General features: G+C 38.1%; 1 protein-coding gene across 2 annotated transcripts in view; it reads left to right on the forward strand.

Moving 5' to 3' along the window:
- Window positions 1-14682, forward strand: part of CDC73 (cell division cycle 73) — a 139091-nt gene that overhangs the window by 18218 nt on the left and 106191 nt on the right. For both annotated transcript variants that reach the window (XM_075528584.1, XM_075528591.1), the window contains exon 8: window positions 8178-8276. In XM_075528584.1, coding sequence (XP_075384699.1) covers window positions 8178-8276 — 99 coding nt within the window. The remainder of the gene's footprint in view (window positions 1-8177; window positions 8277-14682) is intronic.

Here is a 14682-nt window from a genome sequence, read left to right on the forward strand (position 1 = left end):
AGAGTTATTTGAAAGAGAGTATGTGAATAAAAAAATTACCGTTTTTCATTTTATACTTTGACTTTTTTCCAAATAGTATCTGAAGTAACAATTAAGAATTATTCTTCGTACTTCAGAATTATAAACGAACTTTAGAATATGAGTAGCCATTCCTTTTTTTATATTTGAAATAAGATCTGTTGATACTAATTTTTACATATGACCACTACTTGAATAACTTGTATCATGTTGTTAAACCAATGATTAATTTGATGATTGAAATTTAGGATAAAGAAGGAAGCCTATCACCTTGTTTTAGACCACACCTAACTTTTAAAATAACTCAGAGGGACAATTTTGTTTTGCACTCTAGATGGCAGTATTTTGCCAGTATTTGAAAATAAAGTACTAGTTTTAATGTTGTGGCACCACTTTAGCTTTTTAAAAATAATCCAATACCTAAAAATTGTGTAGGGTGGCTGGTGACACTATGGATTGAGGAACACAAGCATTGAGCTGCTGTCTGATCACACCCACCGGCCACTTTGTGGAAGAAAGATAAGGCTGTCTGCTTCCATCAAGATTTACAACAGGAAACCCTATTCAGCAATTCTCCTCTGTTCTGTTAGGGTAATAGGAATCAAAGTCAACTCATCAGCCATATACCTTAGTTAGGCTTCTTTTTATTAGTATTAATGTTTTTTAGAAATTAAAATATATTGATACTCTATATGCTATTTCCTCTGGTAAACTAAAAAATATTCTTAGGTAAACATAGCACTAAAAAGTCCTAAGGTTTTGGTCAGTCCTTATTACTAAGATGTAGACATTTCTTATGTTCTGAGTTTCAGGAACAAAAGACAGGTTCAGCATTCTACAAGAAATATTATTTTGCACTGTTATGTAACTTTTGCAAGCACCCCAAATAAAGCAGCTTGATCCCCCCCCCATGCCCTAAATGAAACATACTTTCAAAATTAGGGAAGTTAGCATATGATTATTGTTGAAAATCATCACCTGTAAAACTCAACTATCTCAAAATATAATTATTCGATTGAGTTTTCTAGAAGTGTGTCTCATTGAATACTTGATTATTTTCTTAAATAGTGATAATTTTTCACTTGAATACTTGTCTTGAAGCTGAGAAGCAATGGTTGGGGAAACTTGGTTACTCTTCGAACCCAGACACTGATACCTAACTTTATAGGATATATTTTTTCCCCTTAGCCACTTTGGCTTGTCCTGATTATGTTCTAACAATGAATGATTTGACATATTTTAAATATCTTACGTGATAAAATAAGAACTTTGCATAAAATACTTCTGCATAACACAATATAGTGGGGTTTTTCTATGAGCAACACTTATGTCTTGTGAGCTGTTTCACTTGTGAACTGATCCAGCTACTTTTTCATGGAAAATCAATTCTTACATGTATAACCACTGTTTGTTACTCACCCTTGGGCATCTGGCAGACTTCATTTTTTCACAATAGAAGGAAGTAAGCATGTTGCTTTTAGGAAAACAACGGACATTACTTGTTGCCAATTAAGTATCTAAGCTTTCACGAAAGATTAGAAATTTAGTAAGCTTCTTTTCTGCCATTGAGATCTTAACAATATCTCAATTCTTAAAAATTCTTCCTTTGAAAGAATCTATGATGACATTGCTTATTTTGGGGTGCTTTGAGTTCTTTTTTTACTCATAGTGGTTGCAGATTACAGAGTAGAATTGTGCCTTAGGGTTTCTGGATTGTAGTCCTTTTAGAAGCAGATTGCCAAGTCATTGTCTCATAGATTCTAATAGATTCTAAGAGATGTCTCATAGATTCTAACCACCAACCTTATGATTAGTAGCTGAGCACAATAAGAACTCCTTTTTGTTCATATGATATAAGTAAATTGTTAATATTTGGAAGATGTGCACAACCCAATGATTACATATGTTCCAGTTGACCAGTGCATGCTGCTAGAAAATCATCCATGAGTAAAGGATCTATTCAAAGTATGAGATTACACATGGATTTTTGGAATAACCAAATATGGAACATTTATGGATATGACTTGTGTTTTGCATTAACATTTAAGAAATTGCTACTTAATTTTGTTTTGGTCTGCTATCTAAGGACTATAACTCACAATTATCTGAAAAGCTTTTAGATCTTATTCTTTTTCCAAGTGCATGTCCTTGAGGCTAGATTTCCTTGAGGCTAGCATAAAAATGTGCTGAAAAACTGGGGTTCGGCTTATACATGGGTCAGTGGTACCCCAGCGAGGTGTAACATCTGGATGCTCCCCCCCACCCCCCAGGTAACAGGACAAGTGCCCATTATCTCCCTGGTGATTGCCATTTCTCCACTGTTCATTCAAAGTCCCGCTGACACTGCAGGACTTTGAATGTTTGTTTATTCACATCTAACCCATCAGAGCAGTCCTATGACGTGGACAGCTCCAATTCACAGAAGCACACTTAAGCCAGCAGCTGAACTGGTAAGGATGTGTCTGTGGTTGCGCTCAGTGCTCCCTCTCTCCCCTCTGGTCTCTGTGTTAATTCACATCCTGCATCAGTTCTTTTTCAAAGTCTTGTTTTTTTATCCGATTAGAAATGGATACTCTTGAACCAAAACAAAAACACTGGTCATGTGAGACTGGTTTCAAAATGAAGGTTGTGTCAAGAGCAGAAGAGAGCAATAACAGTATTGCAATTAGGGAATTCTGTGTTGATGAAAAGCAAGTGAGGGAGTGGCGAAAAATGAAGGCTGACTTGGAACAGATTCCAAAAGCTATAAAAGCTCGTCGAGGGTTAACGTCTTTTTACAGGGCTTTAGAGAGTGAATTGCATAAATGGGTTATGGAGTGTCGTCAAAATGGTTACTGCGTAATATGCATGGGAATCCACGTACGTGCTCTACAAATGGCTACAGATGACAAATATCAAGCACCAGGCATTGAAAAATTTGCTGCATCAGCAGGATGGTGTGCCCGCTTCATGAATAGGTTTGGTCTACTATGTTTGAGACAGAGAACAAAAATTTCCCAGAAATTGTCACAAGAAAAAATTACCGTATGTCATTCCAGTCATTTATTATAAAACAAAGAAGGATTTATAATTATGGCCTGGCAGATATTGGGAATATGGATGAAACTGCCATGACTTTTGATCTTCCAAGCCACAGTACTGTGGCAAGTTTAGGAGAAAAAAAATCATTTTTCTCAAAACTACAGGAAATGAAAAAAAGCTCTTTACAGTTCTATCAAGTTTGGCTAATGGAACTAAGCTGCGTCCTGTCATTATTTTTATTTTTAAAAAGATCAATTTCCCACCAAGAATTACTGTGCGTGTACATGTTAAAGACTGGGTGGATGAAGATGGAACACAAAAATGGCCGGAAGAAATTTGGAACCGACGACCAGGAGCAGCCTTAAAGAAAAAGCCATCGTTACTTGTTTGGGATATGTTCAGAGCTCACCTATCGGATGACATAAAAAAATTGGCAAAATCTAATAAAATTACTTTAGCCATTATTCCAGGTGGGCTTACATCTGTACTGTAGCCTCTGGATGTATTTTTGATTACGCCTTTAAAGACCATGTGCGAAGGATGTGGCATAAATGGATGTCATCTGGTCAAGCCCGACTAACAAAAGGAGGAAATCTCATGAAGCCTGACATAGAGTTAATAGCAAAGTGGGTTCGAGATGCATGGGAAGACATTCCAGAAGACATGGTGCAACGTGCCTTCCAGAAATGTAGTATTAGTAATGCTATGGATGGCAGTGAAGACTGCTTTGTATGAAAATGACAGCAGTGATGGTGATGACAGTGATTTCAGTGAGGACAGCGTCCATGACGACCTCACACCAGTTGAAGCTCTGCATTGGGATACAGATGCTGATGAGGAATCCAGCTTTGAAGGATTTTAACCCTTTACATTTTAGCTTGGTTGCTGATTGAGCTCAGGGAATAGTACTCTTAAGGTATCATTATTGATACCTTATTGTTTTTGTTGAACCTATTTTCCACTTACTGTGCTGGTTTACTAATGTTAAATGACTTGTTCTTTTATTTATGTTTTTTATTTAAAATAAATATTTAAGTACATTACCCCACTGATGTCTCAGTTTTAAGTACTTTTATTTTCATTTGTTTTGATTATTGAAACTCACCAATAGCTTCTGCATTTCCCACGCTAGGCTTATACTCGAGTCAATCAGTTTTTCTTGTTTCCCAGGTAATAATTAGGTACCTCGGCTTATACTCGGGGTGGCTTATATTCGAGTATGTACGGTACTTCCCATTTTATATCCCTATTGTATAAATGTTTACATAACACATACAATTCAGTCACTAGGCTAGGTGATGACTGGAGATGTTTTGATCCTAGCTCTATATTCCTCAGCGTGTTACGTGTCATTATGAGGTAGTTACCCAGCAAGGGTAGCTAACATAGTCAAGCATATTGGGGAGAAAATGATAGAGAATAAAATAATAAAATGGGCTGAAGAGGTAGAGAAGTTTAACTGCACAGAGAAGAAACATTATGTTGCATTTGAGGAACTTCAAAATAGTGTGTCTGAAATAGAGTACTTCCATTCTGCTTCAGATCCTTCCACTGACCACCGCTCTTTTCTTTTAAACGTTTTATTAGGGGCTCATACAACTCTTACCACAATCCATACATATACATACATCATTTGTGTAAAGCACATCCGTACATTCCCTGCCCCAATCATTCTCAAGGCATTTGCTCTCCACTTAAGCCTCTTGCATCAGGTCCTCTTTTTTTCCCCCCTCCCTCCCCGCTCCCCCCTCCCTCATGTGCCCTTGGTAATTTATACATCATTATTTTGTCATATCTTGCTCTATCCGGAGTCTCCTTCCCCCCCCCCTTCTCTGTCGTCCCTCTCCCAGGAAGGAGATCACAAGTGGATCCCTGTAATCAGTTCGCCCTTTCCAACCCACTCACCCTCCGCTCTCCCAGCATCGTCCCTCACACCCTTGGTCCTGAAGGTATCATCCACCCTGGGTTCCCTGTGCCTCCAGCCCTCATATGTACCAGTGTACAGCCTCTGTCCTATCCAGCCCTGCAAGGTATAATTCGGATCATGGTAGTTGGGGGGAGGAAGCATCCAGGATCTGGGGGAAAGCTGTGCTCTTTGTCGGTACTACCTTGCACCCTGGCTGACCCATCACCTCTCCTAAGCCCCTCTATGAGGGGATCTCCAGTGGCCAACTCTTGGGCCTTGGGTCTCCACTCTGCACCTTTCTTTTAATGTATGTCTTGAGCTCTTCTGCACTTCATTGCCTGTGAATTTAATATTTCTTCTGTCTTTGGATATTTGACTAGTGTGATACATTTCCTTTTCCATTTTTCTTCTCACCCTTCAGTTCTTCAGCAAAACATTTCTATGCATTTAATAGAAATAACCTCTACCCAGGGTTATTTTCTATCATCCCTACTGTTGTACGCTACTCTGTCTTGCCCATTTTTCTCTTTGTCTTCCTTATTAGAGTACACAGTTTATGAAGGCAGGGATCATGTCTTGCTTGGTCATCATTGTGTTGCTTGCAAACTTGACATTTTACTTGTGGTAGACAATATATATTTCTTACAATCAGTGACCAACAGTAGAATAAGAACTCTTAAAGAAACTATTAGACTAAGGTGACCAGACGTCCCGCTCTTGAACAATTTTTCCCACATCTGCAGCGTTTTAAAAAACTCCCGATTTTTGGAAAGAATGCACGACAAGCTAGGGTGTATAGTTTTTGGCTGACCTGTGGGTATTTCGCCAGGATATGAGTTTTCTCAATGGTGTTCTACTTGTGTCCCGCTTTACCAATGTTAACATCTGGTCACCTTATGTTAGACACAGAGAAAATGAAGAGAATTAGTCTACCAAGAGGGTAAGAAGGAATGTGTTTCAGGGACTAAGGAAACATTTATGAAGTATGTATGTAACTATTTTCCACCTTGCAAGACTTTGAAAAGTGGAAATTAATCTTCAACAGTATCTCCAAATTGTCAGCTTCCCTTAAATTGTAGCACTCTGACATCAGTTACTGGGGTTAAATATACTTCAAGAATATACTAGTTGATTTCTTTCTGAAATAGGCAGCCTTTTTTTGACTCCTCTTTCAGGGTTTCATTTGTATTTAGAGAATGACCTTAGATGTTAACTGTACTTAGGGGATACTGGTGGTATAGTGGGTTATGACTTGGATTGCTAACCACAGGACAAGCAATTTAAACCCAAAGCTGTAAAGATGAGACTTCTTCCTCCTGTGAGTATTTAGTCTCAGAAACCCACAGGGGCAGTTATTTTCTGTCCTATAGGAATGCTGTCCTATAGTCACCATTCACTCAGTGGCAGGAATTTGGTATTTGACTGGATGTAGACTATGAATAAACTGAGAGCCAGTTTTGTAAACTGGTACAACATATAAATGCTCATTTGCTAACCAGAAGCTTGGCTCAAACCTGCCCAAAGACTCCATGGGAAAGAGATTTGGAATTTGCCCTTGTAAAGATTACAGCCTACCAAATAATATGGAACAGGTCTCTGTTGTAGTATGGAATCTCTTTTAGTTGAAATTGAGACAATGGCACTGAAGAGTAATAAGAACATAGCCAAATGATACTAGATCTATGATAATTCACATCTGGATCAGTCTCCCAATAATCATGAATTATTTTACTCAATTTTTACTTACAGATATACTAATAGCATCTCATTAAAAAATCACTTTATTGGGGGCTCGTATAAGTCTTATCACAATCCATATATAATCCATTGTGTCAAGCACATTTGTACTTTTGTTGCCATCATCATTTTCAGAACATTTTCTTTGTACTTGAGCCCTTGGTATCAGCTTCTTATTTTTCCCCCTCCCCTATGAACCCTTGATAATTTATAAATTATTATCTTTTCATGTCTTATACTGTCCGATGTCTCCCTTTACCCACTTTTCTGTTGTCATTCCTCCAGAGAAGTGGTTATATGTAGATTATTTTGATCGGTTCCCCCTTTCTCCCCTACCTTCCCCTTAACCTCCTGGTATCTCTACTCATTATTGGTCCTGAGAGGTTTATCTGTTCTGGGTTCCCTGTGTTACCAGCTCTTAAATCTACCCCTGTACATTCTCTGGTCTAGCCGGATTTGTAAGATAAAATTGGGATCATGATAGTGGGGTTGGGGGAGGAAGCATTAAATAATTAGAGGAAAGTTGTATGTTTCATCGTTGTATGCTGCACCCTGACTGGCTCGTCTCCTCCCCGTGACCCTTCTGTAAGGCGAAGTCCAGTTGCCTACAGATGGTCTTTGGGTCTGTACTCCACACTTTCCCTCATTCACAATGATAAGATCTTTTGTTCTTTGATGCTTGATACCTGATCCTGTTGATACGTCATGATCACACAGGCTGGTGCGCTTCTTTCATGTGGGCTTTGTTGCTTCTCAGCTAGATGGCTGCTTGTTTATCTTCAAGCCTTTAAGATCCCAGACCCTATATCTTTTGATAGCCGGGCACCATCACCTTTCTTCACTATCAGATTATGCACCCGCTTTATCTTCGGGAAGGTGAGCATCATGGAATGCCAGTAGATCAAAGTATTCTTGCATTGAAGGAGTACTTGAGTAGACATTCAATGTCCATCTGCAACCTTAATACTAAACCTATAAATATATGCACATAGATCTATTTCCCCATATATAAATATATTTACATATGTACATGCCTGTATTTAGAATTCGATAAATTCCCTTTGGCTCCTAGTTCTTTCCTTTTACTTTCCTCTTGTCCCACTATCATGTTCAGCCTTTATTTGGGTCTCAGTAGTTTCTCTCGGTTACATTGCCCTTGATCAAACCCTACCAACTCTCCTACATCCTCCTCGCCATCGATTTTGGATCACTTGTTCCTTTGTCCTGGGTTTGTTAACACCCACTTCCTTTCCCCCGCCTCTCCCTCTTCCATGTCCCCCTGGACCCGTAGATCCTGTTGTTTTCTCCTCCAGATTCTTTATCATGTGTATTTCAATTTTATATGTACCCGTTCCCATCTAGTTGGTTATAGCCTACAAAGACCCCATACACATATTAGGGGAGAATTGATAAGAAGAACATTTACTAAGTGACTTTCCTGTATTTATATAGTTTTATTGTAAGTGGAATTAATTAAAGTTAATTTTTATTTTAGAACTTTTCCAAGAATATTTTTGCAATTCTTCAGTCTGTGAAAGCCAGAGAAGAAGGGCGTGCACCGGAACAGCGACCAGCTCCAAATGCAGCACCTGTGGTAAGAATGTTTAACTGCTTATATGAGAAATAATTTTAATAAAAGTACTGCTTGTTCATCATTTTGTGACAGTTTTAAGATTCCTCATTATAAAACTTTTTAGATGACAAAGGTCTAAATCTTTTTCTGATTCAACATAAAGTGAAGAATATACAAAATCTTACACCTTTAAAAATTTCTTAGTTCAATAATTCTTGAGACAGTGGGAAGAAGGAGGGAGGGAAAAAAGAGAAGCTGATACCAAGGGCTCAAAAAGAAAGTAAATGCTTATAAACTAATGATGGCAACATATGTACAAATATACTTGATACAGTTGATGTATGGATTGTTATAAGAGCTGTAAGAGCCCCCAATAAAATTATCTTTTAATTAAAATAATAATTTTTGAGACATTAGGTACCATTGAATCTGTTCCAACTGCCTCCTGTACACGACTGAAGAATACGTAGTCATATGATATCCTCACAATTGTTTGAGCCCGTTCTTGGCAGCCACTGTGTCAGATCATCTCATTGAGTGTCTTCCTCTTTTTCACCGACTCTCTACCAAACATTGTGTCATTAGCTAGGGAATTATTTATACTGATAACATATCCAAAAGTACATGAGATAAAGTCTCACTAGCCTCACTTCTATTCTGACTGTACATCTAAGATAGATGTGTTCTTCTGACAGCTCATGGCATATTTTTCACCAACACCATCAATTTTTCTTCATCCTTTCTTATTCACGGTTCAGCTTTGGGTAAGACACATCTAAGTTCTCAAGTGTAATTTTTCTAACACTTTTAAGAGTCTTGTAAAGATTTTCCCAGTACATTGTGTCTTTTGATTTCTTGATTGCAACTTCTATAGACTTTGGTTATAGGCCCAAGTAAAATTAAATCCTTGACAACTTCCGTCTTTTCTCTGTTTATCATGGAGTTATCAGCCTAGTTGTGAGAATTTATGCTTTATGTTGGTGGTGTGTAATCCATATTGAAAGTTGTAGTCTTTGATCTTCATCAGTAAATGCTTAGAAGTAAATCTCTTCACTTTCAGCAAGCAAGATTGTTATCCACATATCACAACTTGTTAATAAGTCTTCCTTCAACCCTCATGCTGTGTTCTACCTATGATCTAGTTTCTCAGATTATTTGCTCAGCCTACAGAGTGAATAGATGTGATCAAAGGATAAAAACTTGATGCATACCTTTCTGTTTTTAAACCTCATAGTATTCCTTGTTCCACATGAATGCTTGCCTCTTGAGTCTCTAGGTAGGCTCTTTTTGAGCACAATGAAGTGATCTGGAATTTACTTTTTTGGAATTGTTATCTGTAATTAGTTATCCCCACATTTAAATGCTTTTACATAGTCAGTGAAACACAAGTGAAAACATCTCTCGGGTATTTGCTTTTGGCCAAGATTATCTGACATCCCTCAATGTGTGCATTCTATTGAATCTGGCATAGATTTTTCAGAGTTCTACAACAACTTTTTATATTACAGCAACTTTTTTGGAATGGTTTTCAACCAAATTTTCCTTGTGTGTGATTTTAATAGTACTCTATAATTTCCACATTCTGTTGAATTGCCTTTCTTTGGCACATAGTATCTTCCAATTGATTTTGCATTAACTGTCTTTCTAATGTCTTGTCACAGATGAGTAGGCACACCAGTTTTCCATTTATTTGTTGCATCTCAATTAATATTCTGTCAATATCTGTAGTCTTATTTTTCACCAGCACTTTTAATGGAGCATGGATGACCTCCTTTAGTACCATTGGTTTTGTTTATATTCTACTTCTAGAAATGTTGATCAATGCACTTTTGGTTCTTTTACTCTGGGTGTTCCTCCTCCTTTTTATGTTTTTCATGTCCTTCAGTATTTTGCCAATATTATCTTTCAATATTGCAACTCAAAGCTTGACGTTTTCTTCAGTTGATTCAGCTTGAGAAATGTTGAGCGAATTCTTCTGTGTAAAATTTTTAAGTGTTGGTCTTTGCACATTTCATTATAATAATGAGTAAATGGCACAGAGACCATATATCACCTCCTCTCGCTGCACTAGGAAGGGTAATCTACGTCCACATCAATCCAAGACCAATTATCACAAGGCAGCAATCAGATATACCTGCATCCGCCATCTTTCTGTATTCGACTCTTGACAGCAGCCATCCCTCCAATAGCATTACTTTGTTGTAGGGTGTCATAATTGAGTGCACTCACCACACAGAACTCAAAGACAGCACTCACAATTATGGGGATGTATTAGGGAAGTTAACAATTGCCAGAAGCCAGGATCAGAAAACACTAAGAATAGTCTTTGGTTGACAGCAGCACTTTTCAGCCAGTCGTCAAGTTTCTCACTGTGGTCCGTAGTTGTTAGCCATATGGTTCCTTGGCCTCTGTCTCGATTGGCCAGGAAGTCAGCCCATTGCTCTGCCTCACAGTCTTGGCCCTTTTACTCTATCTCATTGTCTCCTTGCCAATGTTTCTGGTCTCATTTCTGGTCACATCATGGCATGTTCTCTGTTGCTTTCGCCACATCAGGCAGGGAGAAATCTCAAATGAACTCCAGTGGTCCTGGGGATTCTCACTTCTTGGTTCTGAGATAGCTCTCATACACAGAGGAATTGCAACCAAAATTGACCAATCCCCTATATTAGTGTTTCACACAGCTTATTTGCATAATTCTACCCAGTCATTTAGCAGGAATTAGGCATGCCTAGAGGAGCCATGTTAAGAAATTTCACTGCATCACACATACTTTACCTTGTCTTTTAGAGCTGCTATTTGAAATCATCGTTTTAGATAGTTTACATTATCATTTCTTCCTTTTTCCTTCACATCTATATGTTTTAGATTCAAGTTCAGAGTCTTGTTTGCCACCCATTTTGTTCTTTTTTTTTCTTTCCTGTCTTTTTAATGAAATGTTACTTAAAGTCTGCCAAACCAGTGAGAATCATAGCCTCGTCAGGTTAACATATCCATATAACCATCTATCCACCCCTTGCCAACTGAACACATTTCCTTAATGATAATCTCTCAAAGATAATTATAAACGCATACATGTACCTAACATGATATAACTAAGCGGTATAACTGAAAATGAACTAGCTCCTTTGACATCTTCCAGTTAATGAGGTAAAGGAAGGAAGGAAATAAAGGTATTTGCTCTATATCTAGACACACAAACACACTCATCCAGACTCATACTCTAAAACAAGGGATAGGTACTCATCATAATTGCATCCCTTGTTTCTGCAGCTGGTGATCAGAGCCGGTGTTCAGAAGCACCATCTTTCACTATCCATTACCTGTTTCGTGTGCATGTGTCATCTTCAGTAAGCAACTCAACTCTCTGTTGTCCTTTTCTAGCTTAGTTTTTTAGTGCTGTTGTAACAAATACCATGGGTATTTAATAAGCAAAAGTTAATTTCTCAAGATCTAGAAGGCTAGAAGTCCAAATTCAGCACTCTGGGCCCTAGTTGAAAGCTTTCTCTCTAGACTCTGAGGGAAAGTCTTTACCTCTTTGTGGATTTTTGTTTTCTTCTGTCTCTTTAGTTTTTTCTTGGTTCTTTGGTGATCTCATAAGATATATCAACTGTTTTTTTCTCATGTTTTCATACTTGCATGGTTATTTGCTCAAATTTGCTATTTTTATTTATTTATTTTAAAATTTGCTATTTTATATGCCAAAAATTTTTGATTTATCACAACAGAGACCAGACTTACTGCCTAGATGGAGCGTGGTTAAGCTCTTTAAGACTGTCACCCATGCCTTTCAGTTCTGGAACTGAACCCATCTCTGCGTTAGAGTAATCAACCATTTAAGATCAAAAGGGCAGCATATACCCAAGATAAAGTTTGGAAATGTAGGAACAAAGAGGCACAGAAACAGGGAACACAGGGTAGAAGTTGGTTTAGTGATAGATGGCACAGGGATTGCAATGGATGAGTCGAATCAGAATGTGTATGGATTGATGAATATAAAATTTGATCTACTCTGAAAAACTTTGCCTTTCCACAATAAACAGGAAAGATGGATTTAAAACACACACACTGATATTGCCTCATTAAAAGTAAGAAAAGCCCTTATTCCTATTGTAACCACAGATACAGTAGTGTTGATTTACCGTATATACCGGTGTCTAAGCCGAGTTTTCCAGCACATTTTTTTAAAACATTTTATTAGGGGCTCATACAACTCTTATCACAATCCATACATATGCATAAATCAATTTTATAAAGCACTTCTGTACATTCTTTGCCCTAATCATTTTCTTTTCTTTTTTTACATTTTATTAGGGGCTCATACAACTCTTATCACAATCCATACATACATCAGTTGTGTAAAGCACATTTGTACATTCATTGCCCTCATCATTCTCAAAACATATACTCTCCACTTAAGCCCGTGGGATCAGCTCCACATTCCCCCCCCCCCGCCCAGTACTCTCTCCCTCATGAATCCTTGATAATTTATAAATTATTATCTGTCATATCTTACATTGTCTGAGGTCTTCGTTCACTTCTGTTGTCTGTCCCCCAGGAAGGAGGTTCAATGTAGATCCTTGTAATCGGTTCCCCCATTCCACTCCACCCTCCCTGTATTGCCAATCTCACCACTGGTCCTGAAGGTATCATCATCCATCCTGGATTCCCTGTTTCCAGTTCCTATCTGTACCAGTGTACATCCTCTGGTCTAGCCAGATTTGTAAGGTAGAATTGGGATCATGGTGGAGCGGGGGAGGGAGGAAGCTTTTAGGAACTAGAGGAAAGTTGCTACACTGCATCATTGCTACATTGCACCCTGATTGGCTCCTCTCCTCCCCGTGACCCTTTTGTAAGGGGCTGTCCAATTGCCTACAGGTGGACTTTGGGTCTCCACTCCGCACTCCCCTCATTCACAATGATAAGATTTTTTGTTACCTGATACCTGATCCTATTAACACTTCGTGATCGCACAGGCTGTGTGCTTCTCCCATGTGGGCTTTGTTGCTTCTGAGCTAGATGACCGTTTGTTTACCTTCAAGCCTTTAAGACCCCAGACGCTATATCTTTTGTTAGCTGGGCACCATCAGCTTTCTTCACCACATTTGCTTGTGCACCCATTATCTTCAGTGACTTCAGGTGGTTTATCTTTTGGTAGTTGAAATTATGTACTTTCTGACCTTTTTGAAATTGTAGTTCATTGGGAATGAAGATGAGAAAAAAGATGGAGGAACAAGGGTTGTTATGGTAAAGCTCAGGACATTTTTAAGCATGAATTGGTTGATGTTTTGGATAGCATTTGTTGAGAAACATGTTACATCTTTGATAGGTAACTGTTGGCTTTTTGTCTTTGGACATTCTTTGCTTTTATTTCCATAATCATTAGAATACATTGAAATTTGAATACTTGGCTCTTGACTATAGAATAATTTGTGTAGTGATTGTTTTCATATCTTCTATTTGAAATAACACTTGGGATGGAATTCTCTGGTAAGGTGTAAACAAGTGGAGAGTATTTTTTCTTAAACAGTTATGGAAATAGTGTTTTGTTTTAAATCCCCTATTTCCAATTCATTTGGTGGCAAGTCATGCACCTCCCCCCAATTTTTTGGCAGTTTTGTACACTTTTTTTTCTCTCTCTGAATCTTGCTTCTTAGATCTTCCCTTTCCCATTCCTTTTTTCCTCATTCTTTTTTTCTCTTTTTAAGCATTTTATTGTGGGTGAAAGTTGATAAAGCAAAAAATTTTACCATTCAACAGTGCTTAGACGTTTTTATTCTTGACGTTGATTGCAATCCCCATAGTGTAATTTTACTCTCCATTTCTTCCCTATGTTTACATCAATCTCTCTTTGCTACCCCTTCCTGCCATTTGAGCTTTTTCTCTCGGCAGATGGTATCTATTTGATCTCCTGTGGTGATTGTTCTTGGAAGTATGTACCTCTTTGGTGTTGTTGTTCACTGTCTAGGCCTATCTCTTGTTTGGCTGAAATTTGAGCCATGGGAGCAAGTTCAGTTCCAGGCTTGAAGAATGTCTAAGGGCTGCATTGGGGCGTGGGGGGGTGGATTGTATCAATTAGACCAGCATGCCAGGTCTTCTCTATGAGTTTGAGTTTGGTTCCACATTTTCCTCCCGCACTATTTAGCTTATCACCTAATTCTGTTCTCAGGTTTGTGAGATAGGGTTCATAAGGTCTTTTAGACTAAATGTTTTCTTGTATTTTTAAAAAATTTTCTTCAATCTTCTTGACAGTCCATTGTGTCAAGCACATTTGTCCATATGTTACCATCATCATTTTCAAAGCATTTTATTTCTACTTGAGCCCTGGGTATCAGCTCCTCTTTTTACCCCTTCCTCCCCCACCCTCCCACCTTTGTGACCCCTTGATAAATGATAAATTATTATTATTTTCCTATCTTTTAACTGTCCG

This window comes from Tenrec ecaudatus, chromosome 1, assembly GCF_050624435.1.
Source record: "Tenrec ecaudatus isolate mTenEca1 chromosome 1, mTenEca1.hap1, whole genome shotgun sequence".
NCBI lineage: Eukaryota > Metazoa > Chordata > Mammalia > Afrosoricida > Tenrecidae > Tenrec > Tenrec ecaudatus.